The following is a 14,612-nucleotide window of genomic DNA, read 5'->3' as shown; positions in this document are numbered from 1 at the left end:
TGAAGGGATATTGTTATACTAATCACTTCTTTGGCAATAAAGTATAAATGTATTTCTCCTTACTACATTTAGGTATTTCTTATAAACAGCATGGCATAATTCCGAGATAGGTAATGTGGCATCACTCTTCCTCTGGTTACATGATATCACTGGTAACATAAGGGGTTATTCACTAAAGGGTGAAGAGTTTGGAGAAGGCAGAAGAAGTGAACAATCTAGGACAACATAGCTGACCTGGAAAGTGAGCTGAATTGGAGAATTGTCCTAGATTGTTCACTTTTCCTGCCTTCTCCAAACTCTTCACCCTTTTGTGAATAACCCTGATAGTGTCACTAATGAAATCCTGGGGGTGGTCACAAAATATACTGTACAATGGGATATTAAAAATGGAGTATGCAGCTTGTTACTGAAGGATTGGGCAGCTGGCAATATTTTATTTATACTGTAGGTATGAGGCATTAGGGGCTTCAAACTAAACAAGAACTCTTTGTTGTAACTTTGCAAATTCAAAAACGCCAATTTAATAAAATACCAAAGAGAGGGTAATGTAGAGGGGAGTGGCATGGCATTATTCTAGCAGTATGGCATCATTCTGACTGTAGTAAAGGTGGCATTACTCTTCTTTTGATTACTGACAATAACCCTTTTACTGTAGAGCATTTTATTTGAATTTTTTGCACACATTTTAAATGTGCATTTTTTTAGCCAGAAGATTATGTAAAACTGCCAAAACATTATGGGGGTTGTTCACAACGGAGCCAAAGGATCCAGTCGTAGCTTCGGCTGATCCTTCGGCTCGGCTTTATTAATTCATTTTTTATTACATTTTTTTATTTTTTTATTTACTTTTAGGGGCTTTGGGGAAATATTAGGGGTCTAAACAGACCCCTGATATTTCCCTTTTAAAATAGAAAAAGAGATTGAGAACACAAAGTCCTCAATCTCTTTTTCTGTGTCCCCTGTTATCAATGAACAGGAATCCTCTATGAGTGTTCCTGTTCATTGATAACATGAGAACATTGTTTGTTTACTATAACTACAAATATGAATGAATGGGGGTGATGTAGATCACTCCCATTCATTCATAATTGTGGATATAGTTATTATACAATATCCTCAATTATCTGCAAACACTCAGCGATCAATGATAGCTGAGTGTGTGTACCTTGCTCTTCACGCTGTCACAGGAGGCTGATTGAGCGGTGTAGAGAGGAAAGCCCAGCCTCCTGTGACAGCGCTGTCTCCGCCTACACACCGCTCTGCCAGACTGTGATAGGCGGCAGAGCGGTGTGGGAGGAGACGCCGGCCGCTCACAGCGCTCTCCACCGCAGCGCTCGGCCGGCTGTCACTTTCTCTTCTCCCCGCTGGGACATAGAGCAGCGCCCAGCGGGGAGGAAAGAAATCAGGGATGCGCCGATGTATTGGCAGGAAAATGGCACTTTTGGCATTATGCCAAAAGTGCCATTTTCGGCCGATATGTTTCAGCGGCCGATATATCTGTCATCCCTAGTATTTACTGTAAAAAAAAATTGATCGTATCAAGTAAATAGATATCAAACATGTCAAGCTATAAAAATACATGCCACGCAAGATGGTAGGAGAATATGATATGTAAAATTTTCCATAGGTGATGCTTTAAAAGCCTTTACAGCTTAACATTTTGTCATTTACACATACGCTCATGCCCTACATGTGCAATTGCAATAATAAAATATTTATTGTATTTTAAAATTCGAATTACCTTGATCTAAACTTAATAATGGTAAGATCTGATATAATGGATAACATGATGCAACTTATTTATAATAAAACTTACAATGTCACAGGTTTCTTCTGGCCATGAAATACCCGTGTTTGAAATCTGTCCCACATTCCCACTGTCACCTGGAAAATAATTACATAATAATGAAGGTTGAAAAAGAAATAGATGAACTGTTGATTATACAATTAAAGCATTTACATTAAAGTGCAACACCAGCTGTTTGAATACTTTTATCTAGTGTTTACGGTTGCCTGGATCCTCCATGGAAAGATTTTTCCTCAATTCCTTCCTAGAGACCACTGTCTATGATATGAATTAGGGATGCACCGATACCACTTTTTTTAAGACCGAGTACAAGTACCGATACTTTTGATCAAGTACTCGCAGATACCAATTACCGATACTTTTTCTTAAAGGGACAGGTCATATTTTTTCTAAAGCAATACAAACTAATGCTTTAAGGTCACTTTCCTAATATTATGATTCATGAGATGACGAGGGAGCATGACGCCGGCTTCCCGGCCAATCAGAATGCCGGGCGCTGCGTCATTACAAGGCGCCAGGACGAGAGAGCATGGAGCCGTTTCCTGGCCAATCAGGAAACCGGGCAGTGTGTAATGATGCGCTGCCCGGCTTCCTGATACAGGAAGTACTCGTGCTAGGTATCGGAGCATTTGGGCGAGTACGAGTACTCACCCAAATACTCGGTACTGGCACCGATACCGATACTAGTATCGGTATCGGTGCATCCCTAATATGAATAAAGTGAGTGGAATCTCCCCATAGCTTACGCATACAAAAACCAGAGGCACAAACCTTTCCCAATTCTATAAAAGGTGTGTTATTATCTTGGTAACCACTGTTACTAGAACAGGAAATAAGAAGGAATCTTCCACAACAGGAGCAAAAGACGGCAATAAATTCCATGCAGACTAGAAGGCAAGGAGAAGCATGACAGTGACATTTAAAAAATGAAAAACTTTTCTATGGACAGTGTCAGCCCTGTTTTTAAGACATTGCCATTCCTTGCACAGGTATAGAAAAACTGATAATGACCATTACATTCAAGTGTATAAATTGTATAATGCAGCAATAATTTTGACAGTTGGCCATTCTTTAAAATGAACATCAAGGCCCAAACAGAAACAGTTTTGTCAACAGTTACAGTTCATTTAATTCCTCATAATATTTTTTATGACTAGCTAGCAAATTAGATAAAAGCAAATGCCTTTGTGACTTTCCCGAGTAGACAGCGCTTTAGATACTGTGTGTGCACTCATGTTGCTATCCCTAAGATGACAGATGCGCTTTACAAATTAATTCTCCATCTTTTCTATGACCTTGCTTACACAATAGAATTGGGGCTGCAGTAGAAAAGCCAGAATACAGCAGTTTCCATGCATTCACATGCAGTTTTCGGAGGGAGCTTTTCATTGTCCATAGCATACACTGAAAGCTGCAGATAAGTGAAAGTTGATTTATAGTCAAAACTATACAAATTTCCACCTTTTGTGTTGCAATTGAAATCTAATCAGCTGTAGATATTACATTTTTTATATGACGAATCGAGATCAGTTCAGTTGTATCTTCTAAAGAATCTTGGGGACTATGTCAGCAGATTCCTCAGAAAGAACCAGCCAATGAATATCTCTCCCTGAGCAGTGCCCTGACATCAACTCCTTAAAAATCCTTCATATCAGAAGATGTTTGGGTCTTTTGTATATCTTAACGTTGAGTGTAGGTCTGCTTTAAACCTGTAGTCTTTAATTCAGTCTTAGTGACCAACTGTTTAGAAAGTCATTACCTAGAAACACAAAAGCTGGCAATACACAGTAAGATTTAATTCAGTCTGCACCGAAGGCTGAAGGAGACAAAATCACTAGACTTGCCCATTCACGCTAAAGAGTATGGATGGAGGAATGTCCCCTCACGTCTATTGTATTCACCTGAACAGCGACTCCTGCTTAAAGAAACTGATGGCTTAAAGCTAAAATCAAAGCTAGACAAATATGTGTAGTCTCTCTTCTACACCCTTGGTGTACTTTGTGTACACTTTCAAATGTGTGCAGCAATCCTGCATGAAACAACCCATACACTGGTTACTGCTATTTGCTCTATTGTGCAGGGTGACCAGGTTTGTATCTGCCACCCTTGTAGTTTTTTGTAGAAAATCTGTAAGGATTGACCTGTTTGGTCCCTCCCACAGCTATGATGATATTGCTGAGTTTACAAACGCATTTAGTATGCGCAAAGTGAATTTAAGTTCTTTGTGGCAGTGGAGGAATATTTTTATGTCCTTCAATTTCAGGACAAACTGAAAAAAAATAAAGTAGCAAGCGGAAATGATGGAGGGACAGTAATAGGACTCAAAAGCCTTATAGCAAAGCTGCAGGGAAAAATAACAGAATAAAAATGGCCCATTAAAAGATAAAACAACAAAACCAGTTTCTACTGCCATTTTAAACTTCAATCCAGAGATCTCCTCTGCAGTATTATTTCTGCTGCTAATGGCCATCATCATTCAACCCACTTCCTCTAAGCCCAGGTTGTCCCAGACCCACCCAGCCTGTGACTGGATAATGAAAGGTGAAGAAGAACAGTAATGAGCTCACCTCTCTATTATTCTGCATTCTCATTCTATGAGCTTGCTTTTTGTCAACACATGAACTGATTGTTTCCTTGTGCTGCTACTTCCTCTCACACTACAGGTCTTCTCTACAGGGACTGCAAGGGGCGGATACCAGGTCAAATTCAAGTACTTATGCTTACATTAAAAAATATATTTAATGATGTATTAATGGTTACCGGACTGCATTCACTTGTGTCTTTTATATTTCCCTGGAGGTCAGCTTTATATACCAAGTAGTAATACATTTTCCTTTCTAGTTTCAAAGAAGGCATATGTTTGCTAGTTTTTCTATAAACTAAAGTTTATTTCCACTAGTCCTTTCATATACATTTTTGAGAGCAACACTTTAATGTACATAGTTTCATAGTTAACGAGGCTGAAAAAATACCGTTTACATACTTGCCATATTTCCGGTTTAGGTTCATATCTTTTCAGGGTGAAATGCTGTGAGACTGGATCTGGCATTTTTTCTAATGTATCCTCAGGATGCTGTAGCTTTGGTGGCAGCTTAATGTCCCATGGAACATCTCCATAAGCTCTGTGTAGGTAAATTCAGCAAGTATGAGATGGTAATTATATTGTGAAGGGCTCTTTTCAGTTGCTAAAATGTTCCATTTAATCTAATTCGCATACATGTTATCCATCCTCATCAAAATATTTTGAATAAACATAGTAAAGAAGTGATTTCTAAATCAAATTGTAATCATATTTATTTAAGCAAGAAATAACATTCACCTTATTTATAAATCATGCGTAAAGAGGACCGGCTCCACTGGTGTTGGCACCGGTAAACCATGCACGAAACAGGGACACCCAGAAATAGTCCAAGCAGGTCTGGCACTTTTATTTAGTCGGCCGAAGATACGGCCAGATCCTTCGGCAGCTTTGTGAATAGACCCCATAGTTTCAATGCAAGAGGGCCTTGTACAGAAAGCCAATAACAAAGCAAGCAACTAACTAAACTCATGTCAGTTCCTGACTAACGGTGCTCCTAATGGGTTCCCCAAAAGAAACATGCAACACTTTTTAGTGTTCTGTCAGAAATCAGCCTTTTCATGTAGCAGCAGGCTCCCACAGCAGAGAAAGTGAGAGAGAGCCTGAGCATCACTCAACTGAGATGAGACTAATTAATGAGGTTTGGCTACCAGGTAAGATGTAGACCTAGAAATGCAGACTTTATCCAACCCCAAGCTCTGGGCTTCAGAGAATTAAGAATCCTGAGAAAACAAAAAAATAGTTTTCACCTCATCAGTCACAGACACTGGAGCCTCTCAACAACCGCGATAATCTCTGTTATGCGCATATTACTTTCAGCATCCCCATTAGTAAGAGTTCCTCATTTTCTGTTCATAGGACAGGTGGTCACAGGTATCCAAAATGTGGTCCTGTGTTGCCACCCACCCTGTCACACAGTCTTCTGATGGATGCTTCCAGTGGCCCTTTTAACACACATTACATAGGCATAATGCACTGTTGTCATCATTAGGTTTTATTTTTCTTTAGTAATTTTTTTTAGCTTTATGTAGGGTGAGAAAGAATGGGCAACTCATGTTTTATTGCTGCTTGGATCCTAAATTAGGACATTTCCTCCAACTTCTAGAACAGATGACAGGTATTGGATGGAACAGGAAGTGAGAAAAAATCTCTCCAATAGGGACCCAGCATTTAAAACTTGAAATTGGTTCTAAGCAAGTAGCCGGGGAAACAATTGCACAGATGCTTCATATGGTGCTTGTGTGCAATGTGCTAAGTTTGTTGGCAAAGGATTTTGGAACATATTGAATATCTATTTGGAATATTTAATCTTTCCTTGAGGCAATGACTACTGTACACCATCCCAATCCTGGGGTGTGGGCCAAAGGTTGTTTACTGGACAGGTGCTATGTATCTGCTTTAATTACACATACACAGAGATCCCTATCCTGCGGGCATCACCTGACTGAGATCTGTCACCATAGTACAGTAAAAAATGATAACATTGTGGACTGTTTAGTTAAATAGGTTGCACCTCACCATTGTATACTTCCATTGTATCATTTTCTCACTGGGCACATTAGCAAGGTGCACTGTGACTGCTCCGTTATCAAAATTATAGTGTTTTGGACAGTAAGGGAGTGGTGCTATAGGAGCATATTGGTGTTCTCTGTTGACATATTTCTGAGTGTGTCAATGTGGGCATATTTCTTGTTGTATCAGTGTGTAACTGATTATTTATGTAGGGTTTCTGGTTGATTATGACTCAGTGGAAACATTTCTAGTTCTGTCAGTACAGTAGTGATTGCATTTTCATAGACATATGTCTGGTTGTGTCAGTACGTAACTGATTATGTCTTTGGGGTTTCTAGCTCTGTCACTGTCTATGTACTGATTGTGTCTCTGCAGACACATTTCCAGTTATGTCACTATGTGCCGATTGTGTCTCTGCAGACACATCTCCAGATATGTCAGTATGTGCTGATTGTGTCTCAGCAGACACATTTCCAGATATGTCAGTATGTGCGGATTGTGTCTCTGCAAACACATTTCCAGTTATGTCAGTATGTGCTGATTGTGTCTCTGCAGACACATTTCCACTTATGTCAGTATGTGCTGATTGTGTCTCTGCAGACACATTTCCAGTTATGTCAGTATGTGCTGATTGTGTCTCTGCAGACACATTTCCAGTTATATCAGTATGTGCCGATTGTGTCTCTGCAGACACATTTCCAGTTATGTTAGTATGTGCTAATTGTGTCTCAGCAGACACATTTCCAGATATGTCAGTATGTGCTGATTGTGTCTCTGCAGACACATCTCCAGATATGTCAGTATGTGCTGATTGTGTCTCAGCAGACACATTTCCAGATATGTTAGTATGTGCTGATTGTGTCTCTGCAGACACATTTCCAGATATGTCAGTATGCAGGGGCGTATCTGCCACGAGGCAAACAATGGCGTTGCTGCCTTGCCTAGGGAAGCAGCAAAGCTAAATACACCACTGTCAGTATGTGCTGATTGTGTCTCTGCAGACACATTTCCAGTTATGTCACTATGTGCTGATTGTGTTTCTATGCAGACATTTCTAGTTGGGTCAGTGCAGTAGTGATTGTGTCTCTGTTTACTTACTAATAATAATAATAATTTATGGATTTATATGTCTTTTTTGTGCAATTCTGTTTTTGAATACAGATAACACATTTTTATACTACATTGAACAAGGGTGAACTGGCACACCGGAGAACAGGAGCATATGGTTAGAAAAGTGCACATTAAAAAGTAGCTGGCTTTCCGGTCCAGGCTTGGAAAAACAAACGGATCAGAGATTTTTTTTGCCAGACGTGATCCTGCCAGATTGGGGGTAATACGATGTAAACAGACACATGTCTGTTTACATGCGATTCCCCATAGACAGACATGGGGTCGGGTAATTGCAGATTGGAGGAAAAAACTGTAGTGGTGACATCCGCTTCGTACTGCTGTGATCAGGAGAGGATCCATGCACGGATTCTCTTCTGATGAGCCCGTGTGAAAGGGCCCAAAAGTTTTAGCCAGATTAAAGTGACGTACTACATAAGCTTGGCAAACTAGCACAGTTGGCTAAAGTCGATACTTTTCTCATCAAAGTTAAACTCCTCGGTTTCAAAGAAACCACGCCTCCTCAAAATGATGATTTTTTTTTCGAGAATGTCCTCACTGATGTTAAACGTATCACAAGAAAGAACTATCTTACTTGTTGCTATAGGATTTTGTATGACCTTAACTTGCTGTGTGCTGCATATAAACACCTTTGGGAAGCACGTACATAAAGCACGTTTAAAGCTGCAGTCACACTAGCACTCATGTTTTTAGGTTATTTAAATGCAGGAGAAATTATCTGGAAAGTATAAACACACGCTATGCTTTGCAGATCGCGCTCTCTTGCATTTAGATCAGTGGTGGGGAAACTCTGGCTCACCAGCTGTGGTGAAACTACAAATCCCATCATACATCTGTCTCTGGGAGTCATGTCTGTGGTTGTAAGAATCTTGTAATGCCTCATGGGATTGCAGTTCCACAACAGCTGGAATACCAGAGTTTGCCCATCCCTGATTTAGATGCACCTTCCTTTTTGCGGGCTTAAGGGCATTTAAGTGTGTTTACATGTGTTTACGCACATGTACATGAATTTAGCCACGTTTAGCGTTTCTAATCAGATCCTGAATGCACAGAATTCTATTTTCTGTAAACATAGCTAAACTGAATGCACCTAAATGCCGATAAACACCTAGATCGAATGATACCAATAAAAATCATTATATGCATTTATATGCATTAAGAAATGTCCTTTAAAAGCAAATAAACGCATATCTGTCACTCTTTTACTAGAGCGACATATAACTAAAGCCTACATAACTAATGTTAACATCTTAATACTTCTTAATACAATAATTGGTCAAGCAACATTTGCTTGACCAATTATGGTCATCATTATTATACTTAGCTACACTTTTGACGAATTATTGAGCATGTAATGTTCCTATCATCCACTTCTTTGGTGTTATATACATTTTTTATTTCGTTCACTGAGCATAAAAAAATGTAGAAATCAGATGTGATATTGTGTCTGGGTATATTTGCATGATTGTGTTATAAATGCTACATAACTAATGTCAACATCTTGAGGACTGGGTAATACAATGGTTCCAGCTCTGTACCATTGGTCATTATCCTATTCCTTATCATAGCTGCCAATTACTGGTCACCCTCAACAAACTTAGCGGCATTTGCTTGACCAGTTGCTGTGTATGTAATTTTCCTGTCATGTTTTTTCTCTGTTATATACAGCTATGTGTTGTTCACTGAGCACAAAAATGAATAGCTCATCATTGTCTGATTATACTGTATACACACACACGATTCTGTTACAAATACAATTCAAATGACAGTTCTTTTGTGTTAAGTCATGCCATCAGAAATAAAGACATTGTTATTGGATGAAGAGTGTTGTGGCAAGCTGAAAAATGTGATGGGTTGGTGAGGTGAGCCCACAGACCGAACTCTCTGGTGGGCCCCAGAGTTTATGCTTTATGTGGAACATTGCACGTGTCCTGCATTTGTGCATGTTGGAGACAGGGGCAGTGGCCATACAAATTGCTGAGGGAGGGGTGGCACAAGGTAGTTGGCATACGATTAAAAAAAAAATATGAATCTGGACCTGGGCTTGGCACAGAAGATTTTGACATGCATCTGTTGGTACTGCACAACTGAAATGTCGCTGGATTTGGGGGCTATTCAAATGCACTGAAAGTTGCCTGTATGAGAATGTAGGCGTCTAAAACTTTTAATTTCAAAGCAGAAATACCACAGCTTGCCAATCAATTGCTACATAATTCAAGCAGACGCTACTTAAATAAATAGATTTTTGTATGGGTTACCAATGAAATAGTCATTTTTTCTTCATGAGGAAGATAATCATTTTGTTAATCACCTGTGAAATTGGTTTTTGAAAGTTCTTCATCACTGAGCTTTTCCAGGCTAAACATTACATGAAATGTGTTGATACAATTGATGCATGTTTTCCTAGCCAACAACTGAACTTCAAGGTGAGCAAGAGGACACACATTAAGTTCACAGGTGCAAGGGTAGATCACTGTAAACGATTTTCATCTTATAGACACAAATGCATAAAATACAAAGGCTATATATCTTATAGATACAAATGCATAAAATACAAAGGCTATATATATATATACACATGTATGTAGCTATTAATTACACATATTACACAATTAAAAGCATCACAAGAGGAGAGGAAGCAGGAAAAAAGAGGCATGTGTCATTGCACAGCAGGGCCATAACTTCGCATAGACAAAATTAATACCTGCATTGTTCATCCCATGTGAAAGGACAAAGAGAGAATTATAGGGTTATTCACTAATGAGCCAAAGGATCCAGCCATAACTTCGGCTGATCCTTCGGCTCGCTTCGGCAGCCTGAGCTCTTCGGTTCAGTCGAACCGGCGGCTACTGTACAGGCTATTCACAATAGCCCATACAGCAGCTGAAGGCACCTGAATGCCTCAGCCGAGCCGAACGCATATGCTTTGGCTCGGCTGAGCCTGAGTGACAGACGAAGCGTGGAAAAAGGTCGGCCGTAGGGCCGACCTTTCTCCACACTAATGACAGCTGAGCGGAGCCAGCCAGGATCTCACGGCCCGCTGCGCCCAGTTGTAATGACAGATCAACGGCCCCAAATGACTTGGAGACGCTGATCTGTCATCAAACAATAAGTTGGCGGAGCCAGCTGTGACATCACGGCCTGCTCCGCCCAGTTGCTATTTGTTATTTATTGGCTGGTTTAAAATTATTTTTTATTTAAAAAAAAAATGTTTTTAATATTTTCTTAATTTTTTAAAATTTTCATATTTTCTTAAATTTAAGAAAATACTTTTTCAACTTTTTTTTTCTTCATTCATTTGCCTTTTTTCTATTCTGCTCGCTACCTTGGAGGTGGCAAGCAGAATAGCCAAGCGGCGTTCGGCAGCATTCACTCACAGCCGTTTCGGCCCCTATAGAGAATAGGGGCGAATGGCAATGAGTGAGCTACCGGAGCTTCGGCTCAGTCTGTTTGATCGGCTGTGTCAAACTCCTTCTGCACTTCGGTTCATCCGAACATGCAGAGCATGTTCAGCTGACCGAAGGCAGCCAATGTACGGCTGATTTTAGCAGATGTATGGCTGAAATTAGCCGTACAAGGCTGCAGTGAATAGCCAAACAGCATTCAGCTTACTTCACTTCGGCTCGGTTATTCACATGGCTGCCTTCGGCAACTAAGTGAATAACCCCCTTGGAAGCAGTTACTGCAAGATAAATACACACAGCAAAACAAGAACAATGTCCTGGTTGAGATGAAAAGTCAAAACCACCCTTAGAAGGAAGGAGGCTCTGGGCCTCAATGTGATGTTCCCACCTTTTCTTTAGGTAAAACACAAACACTCTAGCACCACGTGAGGCAACTTTTTTTGTTAGGAGAATATAGAGGAGAGAGCGAGGAGAGGCAGCCAAGAGAAAGAGCAAGAAGAGACAGCCAGGGAAAGGAGTAAGGAGACTGGCTATAGAGGACTACATCAATACATTATACAGCAATACAAAATAAAATTATGTTACATACTCTGTGTTGTTCTGGGTTGGCACCCTGATGTCTCCAGGTGGTCTGGTGGCTCACACTGGCCCATGCGCATTCGTCTTCCGACCACGCCACTAACCTGCCGAAAATTGTACGATTTTCGGCAGGTTTTCCAGCGTGCTTGGAAGACGAAAGTCGTGCGACCTTATAGTAGCCCCCTGGTTAAGACCGGAATATAGAGGTCTCTCTTCAACCACATCCCCACTTACTACTCATACACTTTGCCTATGGGATGTTGTGAATAAACATGGCACCTTGGCACCGGATATATCACCTCTAGCTCCTGTGGGGGGATACCGGGTGAAGACTTGCGTTTCCTGAACTGGGCGGGCGGTGTAATTAGTATTTCCAAATACCTGGTAGGCAATAAACTACTGCCACTCTCAGAGATGCGCCAGAGATGGGGCTCGTTCCCATTTGATTTTTGGAGACACAGGCAACTGACACACTTTCATAATTCTCTGAAAACCTCAGTTCGCCCGCTAACCTCTCTCACACCGTTTGAGAGTCTGTGTGGGGCTTCGAGCCCACCTTCCAGGTCCCTCTCACTGCTTTATAAGCTGCTGCTACAATTGGAATCCCAGGGGTCGCTACACTTCCTGGCAGAATGGGAGAGGGACATGGAGGTAAGATTCACAGAGTCTGAGACTTCAAATATTCTCCGCTACACTCACTCATCCTCTGTCGACTCCAGAGTCCGGGAAACAAACTATAAGCTACTCACCCGATGGTACCGTGTCCCCCACACTTTGCACCGTATTTATCTTACGGTGTCACCTTTATGCTGGCGAGACTGTGGAGGGCGGGGTACGCATTTGCACATTTGGTGGTATTGCCCCCAAATCCAACCTTTCTGGCAACAGATTAAAACTCAGATGTATACCCTCTTGGGAATAGAGATGCCTTTCCACCAGGCCCCATTTCTTGTACACTTGGTACCTCAGGGTGTATCCAAATATAGATCCAGTCTTATTCCCCATCTTCTAAACGCGGCCAAGCATTTAATCCCCCGACATTGGAAGAAGACAACGGTGCCCTCGGTGGAGGAGTGGAGCAGGCTGGTCTCGGATATCCAGAACTCGGAAGAATGGCTGGCTACTTGTAACGATAAGTACGCAAAACATTATTCTGTCTGGGCTACTTGGCTCCACTATCACCATGACTTGACTAATACCAACCTGTAATAGCATGTAGAGCAGTGAACCTGATCTGCCTACCGATGTCATATTTCCTATAGCACTTGGTAGATAGTAAGGTGATTAAGTATGTTTTGTTTAGCCTGTTAGTGGTACCCTATGACTGACTGCTGATGGTCACATGCAGGATCTGTGTTCTTTCCCTTTCACCCTTACCCCCTTCCCTCCCCTCCTACCCTCCCTCCCAGGTTCCATCCCTAATCCCCCCTGATAGGGTAATTGATGTCATTGATCACGGACAGCCGGAAAAACCTTGGTGAATATGTATTAGTTGAGCCAGATGGCACTCCGCTTACTGCTTACTCCGGCCTGTACTGATTGATTGTTTGACCATACTATCCTTGTTTTTCCTGTTTTCTCTGTCATAAATACCTGAAAACCTTGAAATAAAGATTACATAAAAAACAAAAACAAATATACAAACTTAAAAGGAAAAGTTTTTTTGCATTCCTTTGCACATTAATTCACAGGTCAATATTTATTTGCTTTAGAATGTGTGGGCAGAAAAATCTGTAGTTATGGATGTTTTATGCTACAGGTGGAAAGCGGAATTCCGCTTAGGTTCAGAATGTTATATTCTGCATTATCAATTGTAGCTTTTTGAAATGCTAAGGATAAAAACAAAGTCTCACAGTACTCTAATTTATTTTACAATGGAAATAATTATGCAGAAAGGTATTATGCTAAAATACGGTATGTTTTATATGTTTACTGCTCTCAGCTGAGCATCCTTTTTTTGATAAGCCTATTAAACATGTCATAATATAATCATCTTTAGAAGTTATACTCAGGACTGACACTATTAAATTGTTTTGTTTCAGTGCACTGTTACTTTACTGCTTGCTGCCAAAATCTCACGGCATCTCTGAATTCTGGAAGTTAGAAAATAACACTTGTACTACGTTGTATGACACTTGCTGTACATTAACTGCATTGTATACCTTGCAAAGAATTGTTGCAACTCACTCCTGCTTTAATTCGAGGTGTATTTCAAGGGGTCATGTGAGGAACGATGTCCTCTATCTTAATCTCTAGTTTTAGGTAGTGACTTGTAGGACTTTAGGTAGTGGCGTCAATGCTCAAAAGAACAACATTTACACATTGTGACATGTGAGTGACGTTCTATGCAACATTATGTGAGCACAAGCTGAGCTCAGAGGGTGTATTAATTCAAGGTTCACATATAGGGGTTGGATGATGAGGGATATCATTCAGTCCAGAAGTAGGGAGGCGTTCAGTCTGCAAGCCAGATGCAGAGAACAGTGCTAGAGCATGGAGAAGGTAAGTAGCGCATTAACAACTTTTTCTAATCATAGGAGGCCTAGAAGTTTTAATACATTTAAAGCCATTTAAAGAGTTGTTTGTTTTTTTTTAAAGTTATTTTGGTCCTAAACATAGTAAAGAATAAAACTTTATAGAAACCACTATATATTACCTATACACACCTAATCTTTTCACTGCACATAGTTTTTTTCATCTATGCTCACATAACTGATAAAGTCTTAGGGGGTTATTCACAAAGCTGCCGATACATTGGCTAAAATCAGCTGTACATCGGCTGCCTTCGCTCAGCCGAACATGCTCTGCATGTTTGGCTGAGCCGAAGTGCAGAAGGAGTTCGACTTAGCCGATTCAACGTCTGGATCGGCTAAGCCAAAGCTCCAGCAGCTAACTCACTGCCATTCACCCCTATTCTCATAGGGGCTGTGGGGTCCCCCTCCCAAACCATACCAGACCCTTTATGTCTGGTAGGAAAGTTAGGAGGGACCCCATTTAAAAAAAAATGGAAAAAAAAGCGTGGGGGTTCCCCCAAAAGTCATACCAGGTCCTTTAGGTCTGTTAGGAGTTTTAGGAGGGACCCCAATTTAAAATTTAAAAAAAG

General features: G+C 40.7%; 1 protein-coding gene across 1 annotated transcript in view; it reads right to left on the bottom strand.

The window, feature by feature from the left end:
• CUNH7orf72 (chromosome unknown C7orf72 homolog) overlaps positions 1–14,612 on the bottom strand; it is a 60,817-nt gene that overhangs the window by 25,038 nt on the left and 21,167 nt on the right. Inside the window, exons 4-5 of the mRNA XM_018558048.1 lie at positions 4,791–4,929; positions 1,817–1,884 (exon numbers count right to left, since the gene is read on the bottom strand). Of these exons, the coding sequence (XP_018413550.1) occupies positions 1,817–1,884; positions 4,791–4,929 (207 nt within the window). The remainder of the gene's footprint in view (positions 1–1,816; positions 1,885–4,790; positions 4,930–14,612) is intronic.

This window comes from Nanorana parkeri, unplaced genomic scaffold (assembly GCF_000935625.1).
Source record: "Nanorana parkeri isolate BGI_ZX_2015 unplaced genomic scaffold, ASM93562v1 scaffold317, whole genome shotgun sequence".
NCBI lineage: Eukaryota > Metazoa > Chordata > Amphibia > Anura > Dicroglossidae > Nanorana > Nanorana parkeri.
The sequence above is the reverse complement of the archived record's forward strand: the minus strand, read 5'-3'. Positions and strand labels throughout refer to the sequence as shown.